The sequence below is a fragment of the Pleurodeles waltl genome, chromosome 4_1 (assembly GCF_031143425.1).
Source record: "Pleurodeles waltl isolate 20211129_DDA chromosome 4_1, aPleWal1.hap1.20221129, whole genome shotgun sequence".
Lineage (NCBI taxonomy): Eukaryota > Metazoa > Chordata > Amphibia > Caudata > Salamandridae > Pleurodeles > Pleurodeles waltl.
The window spans coordinates 532,843,457-532,869,175 of record NC_090442.1 but is presented as its reverse complement, the minus strand read 5'-3'; the positions used below and the strand labels follow the sequence as shown (position 1 = coordinate 532,869,175).

The 25,719-nt window shown below is 42.4% G+C and overlaps 1 protein-coding gene across 2 annotated transcripts in view; it reads left to right on the top strand.

Annotated features, from left to right (window-relative positions):
- Window positions 1–25,719, top strand: part of PNPLA8 (patatin like phospholipase domain containing 8) — a 281,202-nt gene that overhangs the window by 190,712 nt on the left and 64,771 nt on the right. For both annotated transcript variants that reach the window (XM_069228884.1, XM_069228885.1), the window contains one exon: window positions 20,443–20,638. In XM_069228884.1, the coding sequence (XP_069084985.1) occupies window positions 20,443–20,638 (196 nt within the window). The remainder of the gene's footprint in view (window positions 1–20,442; window positions 20,639–25,719) is intronic.

The window sequence follows — 25,719 nt, the reverse complement described above, 5'->3', positions numbered from 1 at the left end:
AATCCAAGAATATTTCTATGTTGCCAGAATCAGATAATTCTCAAATCCACCTGTCTACTGTCACCCTGATCCTGGCCGGATCCAGCAGACCTTATTTGAGATCCCAGCCTCTCATTTTAGGGCTAGATGCCAGGAACCTACTGCCCTGAGCATTGGTTGCCTCTGTGTAGACGCCTGCTCTCAATGAGGAGGGGCTACATAGCCTTTCTGGTTGCCCGCAGAATCGACCTGGTGTGTTGCTGGTGCAGTGCACTAGCAGTGATTGGGAGGGGAGTATTTGTATTGGAGGCATGACAGTATTGGACTTGATGCACTCATTGGAATTCAAGTGCTTCCGGTAGGAGAAGATAGAGGAGGTCAGGTAAACAATTGTGTCCAGTTCTTAGGCACCCTCCATGATTCCTTTGCACTCTCTCCTCCAGATCCTTTCCTTTCCAATATAGTAATTCAGTGTTGCACCCCCAGTCTGGTAGATGGTCCTGTTGGGCCTCAACAGCATCCAGGCCATAGTGCACTACGCCAAGTCGAGGGTGGATAGCCAAAATGTCATGCCGAATTAACTTAACCTCCAATGTGTGATCAGGCATTTTGGTGTCTATCGCTATGAGGGTGGCCCCAGTGGATGATATCTCCTTCAGGTGCAATTCCATGTCTGACCCTGATGGTGTAGCTGTTGCCTGGGGAGGCTCCTTCGGGTTCTGTTGGCAGCATTGCACTGTTTCCAAGAAGAGCACCTGGCAGGCAGACTGGGAGCTGGTCGACATGCGGAAGAAAACAGATGCAGAAAGGGTGAGAAGATCCTAAGTCTGAGGTACCCAGTGCAAACCACAAGCTGGAGAATGAGCCAAGAAAACAGTGAAGCAAGTTCCATGGATGATGCAATGATAGGTCTAGGATGGCGCACCACTGACCAGGAGGGGACGGTAGATGGATCTCCTTGGCGTTTTTCATCAGCTACTCTCAAGATAGAGCAAAGCACCAGGCAGGCAAAGTCTTTATGGGCCAGGCTGCTCCAAAAGCAATTGCCAGGCTGGTCGAGAGCTCAAGTGCACCTGCTTTGCTTGGGTGGGCTAGTGGGTGGAGGCTAGTATGTCCAGAAAGCCCCAGTTGAGATGCAGCCCCTAGAAAGGGGCAGCAGCTGTTAATCGGATTCCAATGTTGAACAATTAGGGAGGGAGGGGGAGGCTGGTTCCTCACAGTAGCAGCCAAGGGCAGGAGCAAGACGAGAAGCAGCCCAATCAGTTCAGCCTGCTTAGATTGCTGGCAGGCAGAGGGACCTCCCCCAGGGGCGACACATTGAGGGGCTCCTTGCTCTGTTCCTGCTGTGTGGGGCAATGGGCCAGGGAAGGGTGAAGGGGGAAGAATGCTGGTGCAAAAGAGAAGGAATGCTCAACCCCGCCGAAAGGGGTCTAGTGGCCCTGTTGCCAAATGGGCAGGTCCATGTCGAGCTGTCCTACGACCCCTTATGGTCTCCTCAGGGCCTGCAACAATACTGGTGGATGTCCAGGAGCTACACTTCCATAACAAGGTGGCTGACCAGGGCCTAGGGAGAGCTGGTGGGAGCTTTCAGGCTTTGCTGCTCACAGCACCAGATCCAGCCTAGCCCAACTGCTCCAGTACGCAGGTAGGTGCTGGGTGGCAAAGCCCCATGGTTGACTGGATCGGGCAGGATGTCTGGAGTGAAGTCAGAAAGTGGTCTTCTTGGTTCGGCCCAAGCTTTGCCTCTCCTCAAATAAATATTGTGTGCAAATGTTTATGTGACTAGTTGGATGGCGGACTGTGGGTATAATGATGTAATACCTAATGGCTCTACAGCCCTCAAGGAATAGAAAGTTGGTGGTATGTTTGTTAGTTTTAGCCACAGTTATTTAGAATTAGAAAATTATTAATTAAGCAATTACTTTGTACGCATACAAGAAGTTCATATTGCTGTAACCTTGTGTAGTGTTACTTTTTTTGGTCTGTGAGTTTAGCCTTGTTTTACTGAAGCCTTATATTTGGTTTAGCATGCCTGTGCCCATGTACAGGTTTGCAGAAGTGGGAGACATTGGTACAGCAAGCACGTAGGTAATGGAAATTAAGAAAGGTTTAGTTCATAAGCTGTTTGAATGAGTTGCCCATTCTGACCTTTCATGTACTTTCCAAACTTCTGGAGGCGGAGGAAAATTGGGAGAACGGTCACTGGGAATGAGCCTCGAAAGTAGAATGGTCTCCAACCAATGTTTTGTTGTGCCCTCTGTTGATGAATAGCCTGTTCTCAGTAGCTCGCTTTAGGGTTGTGGCAACCGTGAAAGAAAGTCTTGTGTAGGACCTTTTGTATCTAATGCAGTGTTTTAATTCGACCACCAGATTCACTATGACCTAATGAAGTGACACAAATGGATGCTTTGCTTCCTCTGATCCACTCCAAGAATGATTTGTGAATACTAGATTAGTTGGGTAAAGTGATCACAATGCTTTTGGGTAAGGGGCACGGCACCTGAAATGGTGGTTGCAACGTAATTGATTTGGAGTATCCTGGTGATAGAGAAGCAAATGGCTGAATGGGAAAGGAACCTATCAGAAGATGTTTGTTTTTGAATACGCACTGTCACTACCTAGGCATACCTTATATATTATGGTATTATAACAAAAATGTTGTCTTGAAACTAATAAAATTATATTTTTCAAAAATGTCCTTTCTAGAAAGGGTGTTACCCTACAGAAAAAGAGTAGCTGTAGAAGTCAAGGGCAACACTTCCTCCTTAGGGACCATTTGTGTCTGATACAGTGTATACCTGGGTCCCTGGGTTATGAGTTATTTCCCCGTGTTTTAGACTATACATGTAACATGCAAGACAGATTTTTAAACCCTGCAGGTTTCAACTATATCTTTGGTTATTCAGCGGTTAAATAAAAAAAAATGGGTTCCTTCGAGAAGTAATAAACTCTTAATGAGTGATTATTTTGTATTGTGGGCAGTGGAACTAGATATTAAGAGTATACATAAACCCATAGACAGCCATACCCGACGTTCTTACAGAGCCTACATGTTTTACATACATAGTAAGCAGGGAAAGAGTACAGTAAATTTCAGTTTAGTTTTTCTTTAGGGATTTATGAAGGAACAAGCTAACTATATGTCCATTTCCCCTGATGGTTCAGCCATTAGACCCCGGGTGTGCTTCTCTGAGCTCTAACTAGACCCCGCTTAGGATGCAACTTGCCAAAAGCAGTTGATAGTCCTTTAAGTGATCCATTTACATTCCTCCTGCAGGCTATGGAGATGCACATTTTGAATGTGTGCTGGCACAATACTGTGTACTGGTGTCAGTGCACAGCATCGTTACTACTGTGGATTCTGCACCTCGCTCAGAACAGCTGAATCCCACTCTATTCTAGCAGTGGGTATGAAACCTGATACTCATAAAGTGTAAAGAAAACATCATCCTCAGTAATGAGAGCTCAGCATTCAGCTGCATCACAATAAAATGGCTGAACTGGACACTTTGAGTTCATTTAGCTGGAGGTGCGGAGTTTCCCAGAGACAATATAGTTAAGTATAGCCCATCTATTCCACACAACATACACATGCAGACTGGCAGACATAAAGGTGTTGTTGGACTGTGGCACTTAATACCCTTTTCCTGTGCATTGTTCTTTTTTCAATGCTTATTTGGGACAGTGTCGTGAATTTTGTCTTTACCTTCAGTTATGCCTTGCTTCCTTGTGAAGCAAGAATGAAAGGCCATTACTTTATCACATGCTGTTTGCATGACTCACTACCAAGTGGAACACAAATGAACTCCTACTTCATGTAAATATAGGATTATCTCATAATTGAAGATTCCCAGTTGTACAGTTTTTCCATCTCAAGAGCTTTTGATGGGTGTTTATACAAAGTTTGAGGGGTGTAATTAAAAAGCATTTGAGCATACTGCTGTACTAGCAAAAATTAATGAAATGTGGTCTAGAGATTTGTTCTAAGTTGCTTGGACGTAATCATGAACTGCGGCTACAGGTCTGTGCCTTCTACCTGCCTTCGGTCACCTGTATGTTGACTGTTAAAGGTCTCCAACCTTGTCAGTAACGAGAACTACTTATGTTCACTGAAAATCACCCTGAGCTCCTAATGTTATCAGTGTTGTACACATCAGACAAGATTACATTAGTAGCCCCTAATGCAACATTACCTGACGTGATCATCTCAGTGCAGGATTGCCAGCAGTAATGTAAAAAAGGCTCTCTCAATTTGGAATAGCTCTACAGTGGCATCAATGTAATAATATCATGGTTTTAGTGTATTAGTAATAGGTCATCTATTGCTGCATGATTCATCATTAAAAAATTAGCTTTAAATATATTTTGGAAATGATGGGTTCTGAAACTACACACACTTTCATCTCAAATACACATTTTTCAGCTTTGGTATACATTCATTCATTCAACCAAGCAAAAGTTTCTAATTTAGTAGGCTGGGATGCATACAGGAGAGCTACTCACAGGTAGTTGGGGAGCTACCATCATCTCACAAGCTACTTGTCAGAGAAGCCTTGATTAGAAACACAGAGAAGGATATTATAATTTCCTCTTAGCATCATATCTGTAGCGTTGCAGTGAAGGAAATACTTTGTAGGTCATGAAACTGACAGTTTTTTGGGAAAATGATCTATACTTCAAAGAATCAACAAACAATTGAAAACACCTCCAGCAATTCACTTTCTCAGCAGAGGTTCTGGTGCAAGTAAGCCACAGCTTGCTTTGGTCAGGGACACCCAGTAGTGCTGCAGAGCATTATTCCATTTGTTCCAGTTACATAATTATATTAGGTTGGAATTTTCGCACACATGGTTTTTCATTCTGTGAACACTTACTTAAAGCACTTATTTATTAGTATAGCTGTATAGTTACTAATGTTCATTTATTTACTTACAAGCGTGTTTTGCTTCACTAATGACTGAGCTGAAACACTCATGCACTGACAAAAATCTCTGGAATGTGCTTCTTAGTCTAAAGAAGACATTTATTAATTCACTTCGCAAGGTTTGTAAAGGAAGTTCAGCGTGGTGGAAGCACACGTTTAAAAATGGTCACAGCAATGAAATGAAAACGTACAAATGATTCTCCACTGCAATATACACAGCAAATATATCTATATTATAATGCAAAGCAAATAATGAATTAAAAAAAATGTATCACCATGAGGCAAGGGCACAAATGCTTCCTCTTCCTCCTATCAGCATCAGATCGCCAGATCCCAGAATCGATCGAGGGGAGAGAGAGATCAGTTACCCTCACGGGAAGGATGACACACCCCAGCTTCCTGGGCATGTCTGAGATCTGAATCACTCTCGGTCCCCGGTCCATCCGGTCTTGGCCTCTTATACTTTGAACAAACAAGAGAGGAAAATTCTAGAACCTCCCTCTCACTGCAGATGTTTATTATTCAAAAAATGCTGATTACTTTAGGCCAGCTTTGAAAAGAACATGTCAGGACTTGGCCACAATCCCAAGGTGCCCCTGCAAAACAAGACCATTCTTATCAGCCTGAGCCCTTGGGGGGAAAAGAACACGAAAAATAAAAACATGAGCACTTTGTACAACGTGGAAAATTACTTACAGCTTTTAGCGTGGCGGTGGCTAATAGGCTAAATGAAGTTGGTGGTCACTAATGTGACTGTGTGCTGCTAGGCTAAGTGCAACGTGGAGTTAGTGTTCAAAACACAAATATCATTACAATCCACCATTTTGACCAATGACTGATATACCCTATAGTCCTAAAATCAACTTCTCTTTTTCTTTTTTTTTTTTAAAAACATTACAAGCAAATTAGGTATCCATTGTACACAACAACATATTGAAATGACAAGAGCAATCTCTATAAAGCAATAGAAGTGTGATTAACTTATTTATCATTCAGATATAAACATCTAAACCAGGGCCACCTACAACAGAAAGACTTAAGCAAATATATTCTGATTGAGATAATATCACAGTCTTCACTTAATTGAATTGTGTCTCTAGGATAACAAGATGGTATAGAATTAGATGGAAACATCATGAGTCCTAATCATGTAAAGGTACACAGTCCACCTGTATTGTTTGCTGGAATGTAAGTGAAAGTGAGGTTCCCATACGAGAATAGTCAGCCAACTGGCAACTTAAACATGCTTAATGTGACTGGTAGCAGTCACCAGGTGATAACAAGCCATGTTGTTGGTACCATTAGAATTGCAATCAAGCAGGTTGATAGGACACCCATGGTACCCTGCATTATTCCCATGCAGAACTTTGATCTGTGGAGCACGACTTGCACCACATAGATCCATAGGTATTGCCCTTCAAAAGCACAAGGATGTTGCGCAATGTGATTGATCAATCGGGTTCAGGTTGGGGGTGCTGTTCCACCCGACCGCACAAGCTCGAAAGGAGACCACACAGTGCACTCATGGAACGAGGCAAGTCGTAGTATGATCTGTAAAAGAAACAAGTATGATCTTTCTTTCAAATAACATTTGTCAGCTGAAATGTGCCCCCTTTTCCTTTCCTTGTTTTATGATCAGCAGAACATTATTAGGGCCCTTGGCTATAATTTCTGCAGGTTCTTGAGGGTTTTTTGGGGATTCCACCCATACCTTAGTTTCAGGGTTTTTGTCAGTAGTACCTAAACCTCCCATTCCTTGTACTGTCAGAAGGGCTGGGGCGGTCCCCTTCCTCACCAATCCTCCATACACTGGGCTTATGACAAGTTGGGCAATTTTGTAAGCATGTAGGTGAAGACCTGCAGATTCAGGTGTGGCTCTGTAAGGAGCTGAAGCTCCAGGTTTTATTTCCTAGTACACAGTGGTGTTGGTGGCCACATGTTGTTTTATCAGGAGAGTTTCAACATTTTGTAATGGTCTGTTATTCAGAATCCTGAGGGCTTCATTTAAATGCTGTCTCCAGTTTTTCAGAGTCCCATCACATATTTATTTTAGTCCAGAACCCCAGGGACACTCCTGTTCTTCCCTGCTTTTGCCACCTGCTCCAATCGACATATTGTCCCTGGAAGGTTACATGCAACACAATGTCTCCTTCCTGCACTGTCCACAAGTCTAAAGTCTGTTGAATTATTTATTTTGCCAAATCAAAAGCACACTGCTGCTCTTCACCCCATTCAAACTCATGTTTTTTTCTTGTCACTTTGTACCAAAGTGTTAAGATTTTACTCAGATGATGGTCATGCTGTTTCCAAAAATCAAACAATCCCATGAATCGCTGTGTCTCTTGCTTAGTGTGAGAAGTAGCAAACTCCAAAATCTTTTGTTTTACCTGTAGCAACATCTCTGTATGTCCTGGCCACATCTTACTCTGCAAAAGGTCCGTGAATATATCTTTAACATCCTTAATTTCTTGGTGGGTGTAATCTTTTAAAGAATGCATTTCAACTCCTGCCAAAATCTGTGGGCTACTCTGCATTTTTCATCTAAATATTGGCTGTGCACGAACTACCTTCTACTCATGTAGCTCACACTGGCTCCCACCTTTTTTAACCTCCTCATTACTGGAATGTGAAAAATATGCTTTCCCTGCGACATCTTGGTAGATATCAGCCTTATTTTGTAATAACTTACTCTGACAAGACAGCATAGTTACAGTACTTTTTGTGTCAACAAGCTTTTTCTGTAATTTCTTGTTTTCAGCTTCTAACTGTTTACATCTCTCAAGCATTTTTCTGTAAGCAGACAAAAGTATCCAAACCCTCCTGTCAAGAAATAAAGGGACATCATTCCATTCAAAAAGCACCTTTGCAAAACATGTAAAAACATTCAATAATGTTGTTTTATCCAAGCACCCATGCCAAAATTTTTGAAAGTCCTGACAAACAAGAAAACACATTTGCCAAGACATCATAAGGCATTTTAATTTCACATGCATTTTCAGAAATGGTTTGCTGTGCTTCCTTTAACTCTCTGAATAAAAACATATTTTCACTTTTAAATTGTACACTTTCAACTTCCAACCTCCCTTTAGACTGTCCGACTACGCCAAAATGATTTGCTTCACTAATGACTGAGCTGAAACACTCATGCACTGACAAAAATCTGGAATGTGTTTCTTAGTCTAAAGAAGACATTTATTATTTCACTTCACAAGGTTCGTAAAGGAAGTTCAGCTTGCTGAAAGCACACATTTAAAAATGGTCACAGCAATTAAATGAAAATATGTACAAATGATTCTCCACTGCAATATATACAGCAAATATATGTATCTATATTACAATGCAAAGCAAATATTGAATTAAAAAATATGCATCACCATGAGGCAAGGGCACAAATGCTTCATCTCCCTCCTATCAGCATCAGATCGCCAGATCCCAGAATCGATCAAGGAGAAGGAGAGATCAATTATCTTCACTGAAAGGATGGCACACCCAGCGTCCTGGGCATGTCTGAGATTTGAATCACTCTCGGACCGCGGCCCATGTGGTCTCGGCCTCTTATACTTTGAAAAAACAAGAGAGGAAAATTCTAGAACCTCCTTCTCACTGCAGAAGTTTATTATAAAAAAAATGCTGATTACTTTAGACCAGCTTTGAAAAGAACACGTTGGGACTTGGCCACATTCCCAAGGTGCCCCTGCGAAACAAGACCGTTCCCTGCTGTCTTACTATATTCTTATCAGCCTAAGCCCTTAGTGGGAAAAGAGCACGAAAAATAAAAACATGAGCACATTTTACAATGTGGAAAATTTCTTACAACTTTTAACGTGGTGGTGGCTAATGCTAAAATAAAGTCAATAGGCAAAATTAAGTTGGTGGTCACTAATGTGACTGGTGTGCTGCTAGGCTAAGTGCGTCGTTGAGTCAGTGGTCAAAACACAAATATAATACAAAGCGCTAGGTATGATTATTGCTTTCTCGCATTTTCAATTGGGGATTCTTGGCACTTGGTTCATATTTTAGCCTTGAAAAAGCCCAAATGTCATATTCTGGAGTGAAACATATGGGGGTGTATTGCAAGAAGAATAACATTCTATTTGTTCAGGAGAATAATTTCGAGATCTGCTAATTAAACCACTATGGGCCTGATTACAACTTTGGAGGACGATGTTAATCCGTCCCAAATGTGACGGATATCCTGCCCATCGTATTATGAGTTCCATAGGATATATTGGACTCGTAATACGGCGGGCGGGATGTCCGTCACATTTGGTACGGATTAACACCGTCCTCCAAAGTTGTAATCAGGCCCTATATCCTTGAAAAATGCTGTGTTCCAGTTTCCTGTTTTAATTGCTCATCATTGGTTTGGTGTTGAGGTCATTCCAAGCAGGAGCCACAAGCCACTCCCCAAAGATGGAGCTCTTGCGGGCTCTAGTATCCACTGACCTCTTACTTAATTTCGTAATGTTAGGAATCTATGATAGCCGGGTTTCTATATATCTTGTTGGAAAAAATGCTTACGTGAAGCTGGAGCCCTGGCCTTGTACGTTTCTGGATTTTCTGTTCACTGGAATGGCTAATTTGCAAAATATAAATAGAGAAGCACAATCTAGAATCTCTTTTTTTTTCTTTTATTTAGCATGTGGTAACCCATAGCCAGTTGCTGCCATTGGGTACACATAATATTTTGTGAGTAAATTGAACATCACTTTATTTAAAAGAAAAAAAAAAGTGATAACTGCCTTGCACAGTATCTCGTTTCACATTTCGATGACCTCAGTATGTTATATAAGACTATAGGGTGAAGTTACTTTTTAATTATATCACAAGACGGGTTAACATGAAGATCAAAAATATAGTATTTTTTTTATACAATCCAAAGCTGTGTGAATCCTGTATTAAGCACGTCTACCACTACTAGGCCTGGGTGGAGTTTGTGGGTTCTGCTACACGAAACTCCACGAAGTGCTGAAAAACCTCTGCCGCGCTACGCGGACTTCCGCGAGTGATGGAGTTTTGGTAAGGCATGCTGTTCGCACTGATTTTCAGCGCTTGAGTTTCTCCCGAGCTGTAAAATCAGTGCGAACGGCATCACGCGGAGCGCCAGAGGGCACTAACTACTTTTTGCTTCTCAAGTAGATTTTCTACTTGAGCGGCAGCTTCCTCAACACGAGCAGCAGCTTTTTCATCATGAGTGGTCGCGGCCTGCCGTGACCGCTCGCATTCAGAAATCTTGCTCGTGCTCTCTATCTTAGCAATTTCTCTCGCTCGCACTCACCAACTTAACATTGGGGAGCTCAAGTGAGAGAAAAGACTCCGCTCCACGTTACTTCGTGGAGTTTTTCAGCACTCAGCGTGGAGTGGGGAAAGCTCCCCGAGCTCTGCCGGCAGAGCGGAATTTTTCACCCACCCCTAACCACTACACTACTTCAGTCATACCTCTTCTCACACGAAAGCTGTTTTCCAGTCTTGGACATCCATTAATTAGTCGTAGTCTGGTGTTAGGAGCAGTTAACTCTTTAATACCCTTAGCACTGCCCTTAAAACCCCTGATCTACAGTCTTGAATGTAGTTATAGGACACAAAGTAAACAGGACTCTCAGTACCCAACTTAGCTTCTGTTGTTTTCACACTGTGCCCTTCCCGTAGCTCCTCCATAACAAATAGGATGATGTTGAGCGGTTAATGGTTAGGAATTGGATCAACACTGTTATATCATGAGAACGCAAACTGTGTATTATGATAATACCACTACCCCAGACATTTTTGTGACTCTATAACCTACCAATTGAAGTAACACAATGTGGTTAGGTTACAGCAACATTCTAAGTGGATCTCTACTTAGCCTGCAGCTTGTGCCACAGAAGTTTTTGCCCAGAACAACTAATGTTAGATTTAAGTAATTTCAGACAGAATTAGAGTTAAGAACTCAACACAGTAAAATTTCGGATCAAATTTTGAAAATATTTTTTAAAATGTATTAAGGAGAAAGACAGAAAAATTATTAAAATTGGAAGATGGGGAAGCATAGATATGGATTTTTAATGTTTTAATGCATGAGAAATTATAAAACACCAGTTGGAAATCAATATTAGAAGTTGCCTGGTACCTACGTGCAAATTCATATCACATGTGATGAAGTGGAAGCTGGATAGCCAAGCCGGTCACACCAGTCAAACAATGTTTTTGAGGTTCTCATAATAATTCAGTAGGACAAGGCATAATGCTGCTGCATTATGGAGTCATACACTACATTTGTATGTGTGAGTGAGAAAATTCTGCACTGCAGCCCACATTAGACATTTACTTAACATGCAACTGTCTGCATCCTTCAGCTATTTGACTGCGCTTATGCTAATCCACTGAGGCTTCAAAAAGTGCATCTACGCAAGTAGATGGTTGGTGGCAGCTTACCATATAAGTGACATTTCAACTTTTTAGAAAAATTCAACCATTGTAAATCCTACTCTTTATTGACTGTTCTGAGACTCCAGCAGAGCTGTGCACTGGCTCCATTTCTTTTTAAGTTGTATACTGCAGACATGGTGATGCCATCCAGGGCATTAAGAATTTCCTGGTTCAATTTGAAGCCAGCACATTTCTGTGCTTCAATACACTGATGTTACGGTTGTCCTGGCTACCACACAATAGGTCTACAGAGTACACTGCAGAGGATGGATGCTTTTAAGCCACTGACCTTGTATTAAACATTAAGAAATGTTGCTTAAGGTAGATCAGCTCAGCCTAAACCGGTGCCAAAATAACAAATATCATCAATTTATCCTTATTTTGTTTATTTTTGGAAATTGCATTGGAAATTGTATTTGTTGCTGTTTCAATACATACGAGAATCACTTAACTGGTTTCACATAAGCTGCCATGTCCTTACCAAAACACTAAGCATTGCTGTAGCATTTACTTTGTTTAGCATGTCCATTCCCCCACTTCTACAATCTCCCATTTATCCTTAATATCAGATAACTTGTGTTTATGGATCTGGTTTATTCTGTGTCTCAGACTGAGGAAGGTTCCTATAAAGGCTCCCTTTCCCCCGAGGTTAGTTTGGCTTCAACTAAACTCCACAAATGGGTTTGATGATGACCTGGCCAAGACCCCAGTCTTGATTATTGCACCGCTTCACTAAAATTGATTATGTAGTTGCACTCTGCTCATATCATGTCCCCAGACGTCCTGTATTACTGATTGTTCCCCGAGACTGAGAAAGGCAGTTCTCCAAAGGCATGTATTTCTCTTTATTTTTATTTCTTTATAAGATCTGGATCAGTAGGCATCTGTGACCAAATTAAAATGCATAGTGTTGCTAAAAAGTATAAGGAGGATTCAGATTGTATATAAAAATCAAACTGGCTGCCTCCTATCAGAAGTTTAGAGTGTTACAAAAATATAAACAGCGTTTTCTGCAGCTGTGTTCCATGGCTAGCTCTACAGTTCTTCTTTATCGGTGATCCATTGCAAAAATAAAAGCAGTTTCACAGCATTTCTTACCTGGGCCCACATTGCTGATTAATGCCGCAGCGGAGTACCATTTGACTTTAATATTGATGATTTGTTTCAGCACAATGCATGTTTAAATGTTAAAATGTTGAATATAGCAAACTATTGAACCCATTAAAAAAAATAATCACAGTTCTTTTCTGTAAGTAAGCAAATTCCCTATAGCTCTGATTCGAGGTATACATTTTTTTTTGCTAGACTGGCTATCCTGACAAGTTTGTTAAGATGATGTTCCTTTTCAGTTGTGGTTACATTTTCTGTTTGCCAGAATTCATGTGACATCATAAACAAAGATTATGCAATGAGGGGCTTTCAGTGTTGAATCTGCGCACTTAAATATTTTGCATTCTGTTTTTGCATGTGTAAGTAAGATAACAAAGTATTCTACGTCTGTGTTTAAACAGCCATTCATATCACGCCTTAGCAAAGTCCTGTTCTCCTCCATCTTCAACTACTACCATTGTTCCTCTCTCTATTCCACTTCTATATCCCCCTATCCATATGCGGTCAGGCCCTACACCTTGATCCCTCCACTCAGGCCAAGCAGGCATCTCTTTGGCACTTTGTACCATTCACATTTTGGATCAAGTCGCAGGATTACAGCTAGCCTACGCAGGTGAAGCAAGCAGTAGCAAGGCAGAAAAATAAAAACAAAATTTACTAGGAGGCCGATAATTATAGTCATGCACCTGTGACCCCTATTAGATTGTATTGGGAATATACTCTTCTATGTGAGCGTGATGCCCATTGTAGATTAGATGTCCATTGTGTATGAAAGGATTCCACTCTCATTCCACTGCAATACCAACAGCTTAAGGGGCAGCTCCCAGCTCAGCAGGGAGTGCTTGACGTGACTTAAGTTCTTCCTTCTGGGCAACAAAGCCATACTTATTTAATGTTTATTTATTATGGGCACTGTACAAATTCACTTGCCTCAGTGCTCTTTTGTCTAAAAAGAAACACCAGTTGCATGTCTCCCCATTGATTATTTTCAGTTGTACACATGGTAGAATCATTATGTCAACAGAAATGGTTTGATTCCCTTACTGAAAAGCCAGTAAGATAGACTCAACTTTAATTTTATCAGGCAGTAAGTTCCATATTTGGGCCCCATTATAGAGAACCTCCAGTCCCCTTTCCATCTTGGCTTCTTAGCAATCTCTTTTCTATTTGGCGACCTCTCTGCAGCTTTTCATACATTTGACCACCATACTCTAATGGAGCTGTTATTCTCTATAAGGTGGGCCTCAATCAAGAGTAGCAGTTGGTTTACACAGCAGTAAAGATAATGGCGACCCATAGATTTCTCCTCATTCCACCTAGCAACTTGGCAGATATGAAGAGGCAAAGTGTAACTATCTTTAGCCTCCCAGAAAACATATCTTGATGCCTCCTCCCACGCTGCAGCCTCATAACTAAATTTTGAGAGCAGACATTCCTAGGCCTTGGTGTTGAGTGCTGCAGACACCTCAAAAAAGGACAAGCAAATACATATAGCCCTCATTTTAGGCAGCTTTGACACTGTTGAGAAATGCAACAAGCTCCATCTCTGCCTCTCTGGCTGCAGAGGATCTGTGAGTTGTTGTGATTCTAAAAAGGTTTTTATCTGTGTAGTACCTACCCTCCCTGATATTTTAGAGATCAATGTTAATACTTCAATGGGACAAGAGTTATGTAAATTGTCTGAATTCAAGGCGGTTGTCATTTTATTTTCTGCATCAACTCTCTATCATTTGGCCATGGGCTTCTCAAGATCATGAATGGCTTACCATTCTTGGTACATGCAGTTAAGTTATTGGTGCTATTTGAATGCTGATCAATCCCAATAAAGTTTAGTCATGAAAAGTTTGCTTTAGTGTTTGAATCCTAGTGACAGACTCCTCTAACTCTTAAAGAAGAAATAGGAATAAAATGTATTTCCTAAAAGTTATTCTCAGTGCTATACACAAGCTCCTTCCAACTGGCATTGCTCAACTGGCCTCTGGCCTGCATTAAGAAGCCCAGTGCCACCACCTTATTTAGTTTCCAGGTCAACAGTGCACAAGCCAAGTGATGCCACAACACAGTGGAGGTGCCCCCATTGAAGGCAATGGTTCAGGTTAGGTGATGTCAGCTGATACACAGAGGGCCCCTCCACCGGTGTGGATGTCAGTGCTGGCTCCACTAAATTTGAATTGTTGCATTCAGAAGGCATACACACTGATAAGTAGTCAGTCCTTGGAAGTTGAGGGTTTCTATACTGCAAGGCCCCACATGAGAGGCTGAAGCTGAGAGCTCCTGTAATAACGCCAAACCATCAGTCCGCTATCACGGTTGATAGTTGCCTACTGTGTTTTGTTGAAGGAGGAGTGTATTAGTGTGTTGAGGCCTGCAGGAGGTGTCTCTGCAGGTGGCGACCATGGGTGAGCTATGCTTTGTCTACTGGAATGGTGGGTGGTCGCTTTTGGGGGTGCATATGTATGTTTTCTACTGAGATGTGTTAGTCGTGGTTTGCAAATGTGTGACAGGGAAACAGCTGTCTGGACTTCAGAGTGAATGGTTTGCAGAGGAGTGTGATGGTAAGGGGCATACAGGAGTGTGTGAATAGGTGGTCTGAACAAAGTTTGTATGTTGCATGTGGTGTACATAGATTTGTCAGTAGATAGCTTGCAAAAGGTTATCAGTGAAAGTTTGCAAGGCTGTAATGGTAGGTGTTCCTAAGTATGGAATGTGTCTGTTGTTTGCAGAGTGTTGGCAAATGTTGGGATATCAGTCTGAAATGAGCATAGACTCTCAGCGACAATCAATGCTTTTCTCTATTTACTTTATTTTCCATATCTGTGAGATTGCTTGCTATTTTTGGTTAAAAAAACAAATATTGTGCTTCCTGTCAATTGTATCATAGGCATAGGCCCAGAAATGACGTGACAAATGCAAACATAGGTTTGAAGAAATGTTGTTTCTGACAGAGGCTTACAAGCACTAATTCTTCATCTTATGAATTTCCCTAGACGCCATGCTGGATCCAGAGATTTTTTAGAGCAATTCCCTTACATGTCAATTGATGACATTGTGCGGCTCTGTCAGATCCGTCCCGCCCCAGATATGTAATCGGAGCCACTCTATCTTCACCACCGTCACAACTAAGTGTCAGTTACTTCCTTTTGAGACCTTCCAGTGTGAATTTGGAGCTCAACCGAATTCTCTTTTTCCAGTGTGCAAGGGACAGGTCCCCTACAGAAACATTGCAATCACTGCAACCGACAAATGTTGGTTACAGACACCCACAATGTCTGTCTTTAGTGCCTCAGCTCAGCATCATTCAAATGCTGCGCAAATATGAACAAGATGACCATCCACGACCACAAATCCAAGTTTACCATTGCAAAACTTTGGAAGGAGTGGAAGAAGGCTTGGTCCAGGTTGAGGTCAAAGATGCAGTCGTGCTCTCACTCCTGGGTACACTCTTGTTACCGGTTGTCTTTGTGGTCCAGGAGTTTAGGTAAGTCAAAGAAGTCCAAGAATCACAAAAAGTCAAAATATGGGTCCCCTTCAACTTGCCACAACCACCATTTGCAGTTTTGCGACGCCCTTAGTACCTCTAGACAATGAGGTAATTACCCCTAGACTAAACATATTCTGTAATTGATTCCGATGTGCCCGAATTTCCTGGGCCATTCAATGGCACCTCACCAACTCCATTAAATTTAAATGGCCCAGACAAACATTTTGGTAATCCACTTCATCCCTCTGGAGCATCTTTGGGCTGTATGAACCTGAGGTTGCCTCCAGTTGGGTTACTGGCAGGATATCCATCCCAGCTGCACCAATTGGCCTCGCTTGGAGGTTGGCCCAGTCTCCAAGCCTAACTCCTCTGGCTCCAGCACCAGTGCAGCGTTCGACTCTGGCCCCAACTATCGTAACTAGAGCCAATAGTTTTATCAAACTCCAAAACTCAGTTTCCACCCCACTGCCCCAAGATCACTCATGGCACATCTGTATTCATATTTGGACTCAGAAACCTCCCAACCGCATGCAGATGATGGCAATGATCCTTATGACGAGGAGAACATACTGTTGGACGTTCACGATGCCAGTTGACTAGTCACTTCTCCAGACATTCGTCTCTCCTCTCCTATCCTTGTTACGGCAGTTGAAGAGTTTGCCTCTTTTCGTGCAGTGATTAGGGGGAGGCAGAGGTTTTGGTCTTTACCCTACCCAAAACAGGGGTAAAAACAAATGTCCTGACTGAGGCTCTCAGCCCAGGCCAGACGAGACAGTAATCTCTGCTCCTGTTCAGTGAGGCTCTAAATGATGTGCTGATGGGCACTTGGGCAAGCAGGATCTTGCTCCTGGGAAATAGGCAAGGTGGATCTGTGTTTTTTACTCCAAATCCTCGCTCCGGAGAGTTTAGTGATACAAGCATCTACTAATTTGCTTAACCCTTAGGCATTCTCCACAACTCCCCCCTATAGAAAATGCAAGCAAGCTGAGACATTTGCCAAGCGTATGTTTTCTTCTGCCAGCCTTGCCCACAGGTCCATCAATACAGATTGACTCCTGGGCAGGTATTTGAAAAATGGCTGCCCAGGACTCAGCAAAGCACTCAATTTGCTCGGTCCTGGATATAACCGACTGTCTGGGAAGAGCAGCTAAAAATGTTGTGGTCCTTTAGCACCACTCCTGGATTCTCTCCACAGGCCGCTCTTCTGATAACCCACAATCCCTAATGGACATGCCCTTTGATGGCTTTTGGCTGTTTGGAGCAAAGGCAACTCAGCTTTGGAAAGATATAAAGAGAGCAAATCTGCTGCTTGCTCTCTTGGCTTAGCCCCATCTTCTACCACTTGGTGCTCCAGATTGTGGAACATGGTTATCCCTACCCTTTTGTTGCATCCTCCAGATATTCCACCCTTACCACAACACCTCCTGAAGGACCCTTTGTCCATACTCCGAGGAGACGTTCAGGCTCTCTTGACCAAAGGTGCAATAGAACGTGTGGCGGCATCAGAGATCAGGACTTGCTGTTACTCCCATTACTTTCTGGTCATTTTTTACATCCTTGTCCTGCAGTCCCACAAACACTACCTACGGTTGCAGGTAGGCCAAGAGCAATTTCAGTTCACTGTGCTCCTCATTGGCCTTACTAGTGCACCTTAGATGTTCACAAATGTGATGGTGATGTCTGCAGCCCATCTGCGGAGGTTGGGAATATCAGTTTTCATAGACCTAAATGACTGCCTACTGATGGCGAGCTTGTCTCAAGCAGTCGAATCACATTCAGACAACGGCTGACCTGTTGAAATCTTTGGGCTTTTCCATCAATGTGCCAAAGTCACACTTGACTGTTTCATAATGACTCCCTTTCATTGGAGCCATACTGGACATGGTGCTTTTCTGAGCCTTCCCTCCACCACAGTGAGTGGAGAACATTCAGTCTGTGATCCAGATGCTTCATCCCTTGGTCTGTGTCTCAGTGAGAGCAGCTGTATAGCTTATATGGGCCTCTTGGCATCCTATGTCCTGCTTGTGGACCATGCCAGGTGGCACATGCAGGCTTTGCAGTGGCACCTGAATCTCTGTGGGCTGCATCCAGGTGTCTGAGGAGAATGTGAAAGACCTAAGGTGGTGGCTGCTCAACCGCATTAGGATTGGTGGCAGAGCAATCTCCCTACAACACCCAGCAATCTCCCTACAACACCAGATCTAACATTTGTGACAGATGTATCGTTTCTGGGTTGGGAAGGTCATCTGGGAGAGGTGGCAATCGGAGGATGCTGATCTCTGTTGGAAACTCACCTCAACATCAGTCTCCTGAAGTTGCAAATGATTAGCTTGGTCCTGAAGGCATTCCTCCAGACCTTCAGAGAGGAACAGATCAGGTTCTCAAAGACAGCAGTACTGCCATGTGGTATTGCAACAAACAGGGTGGAGTGGTGTCGCGGACCCTGTACCAGGAGACCCTACGTCTCTGAAAGTGGCTGAGCGCTCAGGGCTTTTCCCTGATTGCGCAGCACCTGGCAGGATCTTTAAACACCAGCCACCGTTGCCTAGCAAATCACAAATGGCATTTACACACAGAGGTGGCACAGGACATCGTCCAGCAGTGAGAAGAATCCTGGTTCGATCTGTTTGCCACTACAGAGGTCATGCAGTGTCTAGAATTTTGTGTTGTGCAGTTCCCATGGCAGTAATCCCTCAGAGGTGTCTTTCGTCACAACTGGGGGAAGAGGACTCCTGCATGCCTTTCTGCTCCTATCTCTGCTTCCCAGAGAGCTGAAAAAGATCAAGAAAATACAGACTCAGGTTGTCCTAGTGACCCCGGACTGGGTGAGGATTGTGTATCTGGAAGTTCTGGCCATGAGCATTAGCCCTCCAATTAAGCTGCTCTTCCAGGAGTACCTTCTGCTGCAGCATTCGAGCCTGCACAACAGACCTCTGTGTGTGGAGATTAGGCTGCAACAATTGATGGCTTTTTATCTCCCTTCCGAGGTCATTGGTGTCATCTTGGCAGCCAGACGTCCCTCTACCAAAACTGTGTACTCAGCATGATGAGAGAAGTTTGTTGTATGTCCCCATCCCCCCACGTGACATCCAGCTCTTGAATGCGGAGTCATCCGACATCCTGTTGGTTTGTCTATTGCCTAATAGTCAGCTTTTGGCAATTTTGCATTTGTTAAACCAGCCATCACTCTTCAAATCACCTGTTATGCGTTGATTGAGCTAACCCACATGTTCTACCCAATAGCTTTTGTGATGCTGCAATGGATGTTAATTTGGGTCTCACCTACCTCATGTGCACTCCATTTGAACTGATGCACAGCTTTTCTTTATGCCTGTTGGCCGTCCAAAAGCCATGCACATGTTCTTTTCAGACAAAAGCGTCATTCTTGCTGATGGTAGTTACGCCCTTCCACATCGAGCAATCCATCATCTTGCTGCCTTGTATGCCCCACCTCTCACTTTCAGGAAGGATAAATGTCTTCAGCGTCTTGACCATAACCAAGCCCTCTGTTTTTACATTAATCTGACAGGAGCCCATTGTGTAGATGGTCAAATGTTTGTGGGTTTCTCTGGTATGAAAAAGGGCAAAAGAAAAACATCTACCTATAGATTGTTATATGCATTAAGGTATCATGTGGGCTGGCCAAGAAACAGCTCCCAGAAGTCTTGCATGCTCATTTCACCATGCTGGAACACGGTGAGCCAGTCTCAGACATCTGCCTGGCTGCTACATACCCATCATTCTACATGTTCACAAAGCACTGTTGTTTTGACAACTAGGCCTGGCAGGATGGGCGTTTCATCCGACCTATCCTGTAGGATTTCCTTGTCTGAGCTATTCTACAGATTCAACACTTGGGGAGGTACTACTTTGGTATCAGTTCACAAGGTGAGGAATCTGGGGTTTAAAATCCTCTGTCAGAAGAATTTACCTTCGGTAATGCCTTTTCTGGTAGATAATCTGTGTAACTAGATTCCCCACCGACCCACCCACCTCCCGGTTCTGTGATATGGACTCATAAAATCCTTTTATAAGATCCCAGTCTGGAGATATGCACACTGGCATATTCTGTTTTCTTTGGGCTCTGCATCGCTCAGATAGAAAGCACAAAAAAGTGACATCAGTGTGTGAAGATGGCACAGATATAGTGGCTCAGACATCATATCCTAGGGTGGTACTGATCAGACACGGAGCCGCACAAAACCACCTATCAGTGCCTAAGAGATTGCTGTAAAAAAGCTCCTGATTCAGTCTGGCACCTGGGGAAATTCACAAGGTGTTGCTACCGTGAAAGGCGTTTATGAAGGTAAGGAATTCTTTCATTAGTTAAACTCCAGCCTCTTGCCTTTGCCAGTGCTTGTTATTATTTTATGTACCAGAATTATGAATGTGTAACTATACATTTGTTTTATTATTTCTATCTGGTACTAACTATACTTGATGCTAAGACCAGCCATCTTGGAGCATGGAAAGATGTTTGATTTGTTATTACAGTGAATTTCTGTAGAGCTTCTCAACATTTTTTTGTTTGTTTTTTTAGGACGGAGGCTTGCTTATTAACAATCCTTCTGCTCTTGCTTTGCACGAGTGCAAGTGTCTTTGGCCAAATGTGCCCCTGCAGTGTGTAGTTTCACTGGGTACTGGACGGTATGAAAGTGCCGGAAAGAATACAGTAACACACACAAGTTTGAGAGCCAAATTGACAAATGTTATCAGCAGTGCCACAGATACGGAAGGTTAGTGGAATTTTTAATGCTATTTTGATCGGTTACCTATTGTTTGTCTCTTAAAGCTCATGTCGGATTATATGTGTTTGTTTTTAACATTTGTATTATTTTTTTGTACGTAGCATATACGAGCAATGGGGTTGTTAACGGCTCAGTACAGTATTGCTATTTTTAATTCTCTAACATTAGTTTTGTGGCAATTTGACCGGGTCTTTTCTTCAAGGCATATCCCAAACCAACCACATCTGCTAAAATAAACATCCAGAAAAACCTAAGAACTTTAATTCTCCTCAGTGTTGTTAGTGCTCATTCCCTAGGCGTGGGTGCATGATCTATCTCCATTGGTCGAGTGTTGCAAGGGTGGTTGTTCGTGCACCACCTTCCCCCAAACGCTAGCATTGGACCTTATTTATTATGTATATTCTCTATTAGTCTTGCAAGATGGAATTTCTTCCTTGTTCTGCTTTGCGTTGAGGTTTTGAGGCTAGTATTGTGTACCTTATTCTAGTAGCATCTACCTTGTTCCATGCCATGTATTCAGGCTGGGCTATTACTAGCCTTCCGCCTCATAGCCACTTGCCATTTTGCATGGGTTAGCATCAGGTCAACAAACCTGCTTGTTATTTTTCTTGCCCTCTGGACACGTGTCTAGCTCCAATATAAAGTCTCCTGGCTCCCTGACTGTATTCCTTTCAGGTGTCCTGTATACTAATTCAACATTTGCCCTATAATCTAGAACTACAGTGTACCACAAGACCATTTTCTGGAAGTCTTAATCTACCGCCCTGTGCGTGAGGCATTATGGCTGTGTTTGTGGGTAAATTCTTTTGTAATAATGTATGTGCTATGTATGTAATAAAAGTGTATTAATTGTAGTTTTGGGGACGTTACTATTTTCTCCACTGTCCTCTTATTTGATAGGTTTATCCAGGTTCAACACCTACTTATCCTTTAATGAGTCTACTCAAGTTTTTCTTTATTCGATATATTTCTGTAGCATAAAAGACTAAAGCATAAAAGCACAGCAATACGTACATAATAAATATAATTATTCAACAGCGAGTATACATCTTGACGGAAAGGAAAAATACACAGTATAGCACATTTTCTTCATTTTAGTGCTTGCCAGATAAGAGTCAACTGAGCAGCAAATCAAAGGGCAGTGTAGTTGTAATAATAGTAGGAGAGGTTTGCATTGCAAAAATTTGAAAGCTTTAAGAATTGGCAATAAAAACATCCTTCTGGGTGCTTGATAAAAGGAACAAAAAACACGATGTGCAATAGCGACTGAACAGAGCTCCCGTCACCAGGGACAAATCTAGTAAATTACAACATTTAGCAGGGAACCCAACCAACAGGGGAAAGAGATTGAATTGGAACCTGGCAAAAACAAATCTGTTTAGGATATTAAAAAAAGATACTGTTGAAGGCCATCATGTGTGTGAACTAAGTTGTAAGAACGCACTGTTGGTGATTGTCTGAGGTAACTGCATCACTTGGCCTTGTCATGAAAGAAAACGAGTCGTTTTAGTTTCCCTTTATCAACTACGTGACAAGTCAACATTTAACATAGTCAACATTTAACCTGACCTAGAAGTGCTAGGTTCAAGAGTGGTATCTCCTTGTATCTGCCATTGATAGAGCATAATATTCTGAGGCCCTTAGGTGTTGGATGTTCACTATGGCCTGCCTTCCATAGCTTCTGCATTGTAGCACTGACCGAAATGTGGAGCAGGAAAGGGGGCTTCGCAAGACCTAGCTCTCCTTCAGATCTCTGAATTTTGTGATGGCCCCCTCTTTCTTATCCCTTTGCCTAGTCACAACAGAACTCCCCTCCAGTCTCCCTTACGGTGGATGTTTTGTGCGCCCTAAATGGATATTCTGGGGTATTGTGCACTTGTTTGTGTGATCTTTGTAAACTTCGTATCCGGCAGTATTGTGCTACTCCCAGTAGCCTATTATCCCAACCATGTTTCTTCTTTTATTCTGCTTCTGCAATATGTCCCCTACCTACATGAGTGTGGGCGTACTACACAGTATTCTCGTGAGCTTTCAGGCTCTCTCCTCTACCCATGTTGTGGCCCATTGCATCTGCCCCTTCAGGTAGTAAAGTACAAGTCTGGGAATCCTATGTACTCACATCTAGAGGGAGCTGGAGCTTGTCCAAAGCCACCGTGTGTCTGTGTGTATCCCATATTAGGTTCTGTAACACAACATAATTTCCGGGAATAGCTCCATTGGGATTCTAAGGGAAGAGCTGTATAGTAGCCTGGATAAGATTAAGATAATTTTTTAGAGGGCTTTTATCCCTGGAAACAAAAGTGTAGCAAGCCTCTCCAAAATGCCACGCTTCTTCATGTCGTCACTGTCCCTAGTCTTATGTCCCAATAGTTAGGCATGTCACTGTCTTTTAAAATTTGGACTCCTAAATAAATCATGATAGGCCCCACTTCAGTCTACTAGTTATGCTGGGGGGCATTTCTCCTTCTTTGAGTTGGTGAATTGAGTATGCTCTAAATTTGTTCCAACTTGTTATCAGCCTTGATATTGACCCAAATTTTCTTAGAGCACCTATGGCCCCTTCTGTGTCTCTTTGTGTATCTTGTAGGTAAAACAACATGCAGTCTGCATGAGACATAATAGAGTATGGTTATATTCCCCTATATAATCTCACTTGTTGTTCCATGCTGGTCAGTGGCTCTGCTTTTATGACAGAGAAGTGGTAACACCCTTTACAAGTGCCCTCATCACTCATGCAACCCCTTGATATTACATGCCCAATCTGAAACCACACCAGGGGATTTGTGTAGAGCAACCGTCCACACTCTAATGCCAATGCGTAGTTCAGTCCTGTCCATACCCTGAGTACAGATTCCTCCACTGTATGGTATTTGAAAAGCATCAACGTCTATGGAGATTGAGTGCATTTGGGTGTGGACAGAGGGGTAATCCATCAGGCACCTTATTTTAGATTCTTTATCGCGATGTTGGAAGAACCCACTCTGATGTAGGCGTATCACTTCCTGCTCCTGCAGGAGAAGCCTAGTGGCTAGGATATCACTCAACACCTTACAATCCACCTTACAATCAGTGTTGAGCATTGAGAGGGGTCTATAAGATGGCATCTCAGTTGTGACTCTGTTCCTCGAATTGCCACCATTAAAGCTTCCTAGTGGTCGGGGGGAGCTTGTGCTCATTTCTTGCATCAGTGTATGCCTCCACTAGAGCGGGTGCAAGTTGACGACGTATATTGTGTAGAACTCCAGTCCGCCTAAAAGAAAGCAGTATCATTTAAATGTTAATGTCGGTGATAAACATTCAGAGCCAGTTTTGTGCTGATAACCGATTACTTTCAAATGTATATTTTAACCACAAATCTAGGCATCTAGAAGTCTAATGTTAAAGATTGAAATGCAGTTTTTAACCATCGCCTTGTGCTTTACTCTAAGTGGGACAGAGAAACAGGATCTGAGACTTTCCTCAATGTTATCTTTATCACAAAAAATTACACGCTATCTTCCCTGCTGTCTGTCGACCCGAAAACCGAACGGCAGAATTCCTTACCTCATTTGAAGGTACACATCTGTATGTCTGGTGTTAGCCAAAGCCTTTTTCAACAGCTTGATATAAAATTTTATTTTCGGATGTTACTTACGCCACCCCACTAAACAATAAGTTGAATACACATTTTTTCATAGCAAATAAATCTGAACACTGTACATAATCAGACTGTTTTGCTACATATCATCCTTTCTTCGTAACGCATTGATTCATTATGGGAAGGTCTTTGGGCCTTCATCTGGTTTTATCTCTTTCTTTTTGTACTGTGTGTGGTATTCCAAAGATTTCGAATCAGCGTTTAACAAAGGGTTTTCAGTGCTAAAATCACCATCTTCCCAGCTTTCAGGAACAGGCAGACTTGAATCAGAAAACCTATTTTCAACCCAATTTTGGCATTTTACTGGGACATACCCCATTTTTACAATTTTTTGTGCTTTCAGCCTCCTTCCAGTTACTGACAGAAATGGGTGTGAAACCAATGCTGGATCCCGTACAGCTAAACATTTCTGAAAAGTAGACAAAAGTATGATTTCAGTAAGGGGTCATTTGTGTAGATCCTCCAAGGTTTTCCTACAGAAAATAACAGCTAAAATAAAAAAAAAATATTGAAATTGAGGTGAAAAAAGAGCCATTTCTGTCCACGTTTTCTTCTATAACTTTTTCAAGCTATGGAAGATTTTTTAAAGCAATATATCGTTACATCTGCTGGACTCCTATGGTTGCGGAGATATATAGGAATTGTAGGTTCATCAAAAACCCTAGGTACCCAGAGCCAATGAATGAGCTGCACCTTGCAATGGGTTTTTATTGTATAACGGGTATACAGCATTCATTTGGTGAAATATAAAGAGTGAAAAATAGGTATCAAGGAAACGTTTGTATTTCCAAAATGGGCACAAGATAAGGTGTTGAGAAGCAGTGTTTTTTTGCACATCTCTGAATTCCAGGGTACCCGTAACTAGCATGTGAATTACAGGGCATTTCTCAAATAGACTTCTTTTTTACTCACTGTCTTACATTTGGAAGGGAAAAATGTAGAGAAATTCAAGGGGCAATAACACTTGTTCTTTTATTCTGTGTTCCCCCAAGTCTCCCGATAAAAATGGTACCTCACTTGTGTGGGTAGGCCTACCGCCTGCAACAGGAAACGCAACATGGACACATCACATTTTTTGGAAAGTGCATAGCTGTGGATTGAGACCTCTAGCTCAGCCGGCACCTAAGGAAACCTAGCAAACCATTGCATTTTTGAAAACTAGACACCTAGGGGAATTCAGAATGGGGTGACTTGTGGGGCCCTCACCAGTTTCTGTTATCCAGAATCCTTTGCAAACCTCAAAATTTGGCAAAAACACTTTAGATTTGGGTGCTGCAAAGTTCTGTAATCTGAGAGGAGCCACAAACTTTCTTCCACCCAGCATTCCACCAAGTCTTCCGATTAAAATGGTACCTCACTTGTGTTGGTAGGCCTGGTGCCCGCAATAGCAAACACCCCAAAACGCAACATGGACACATCGGATTTTTACATT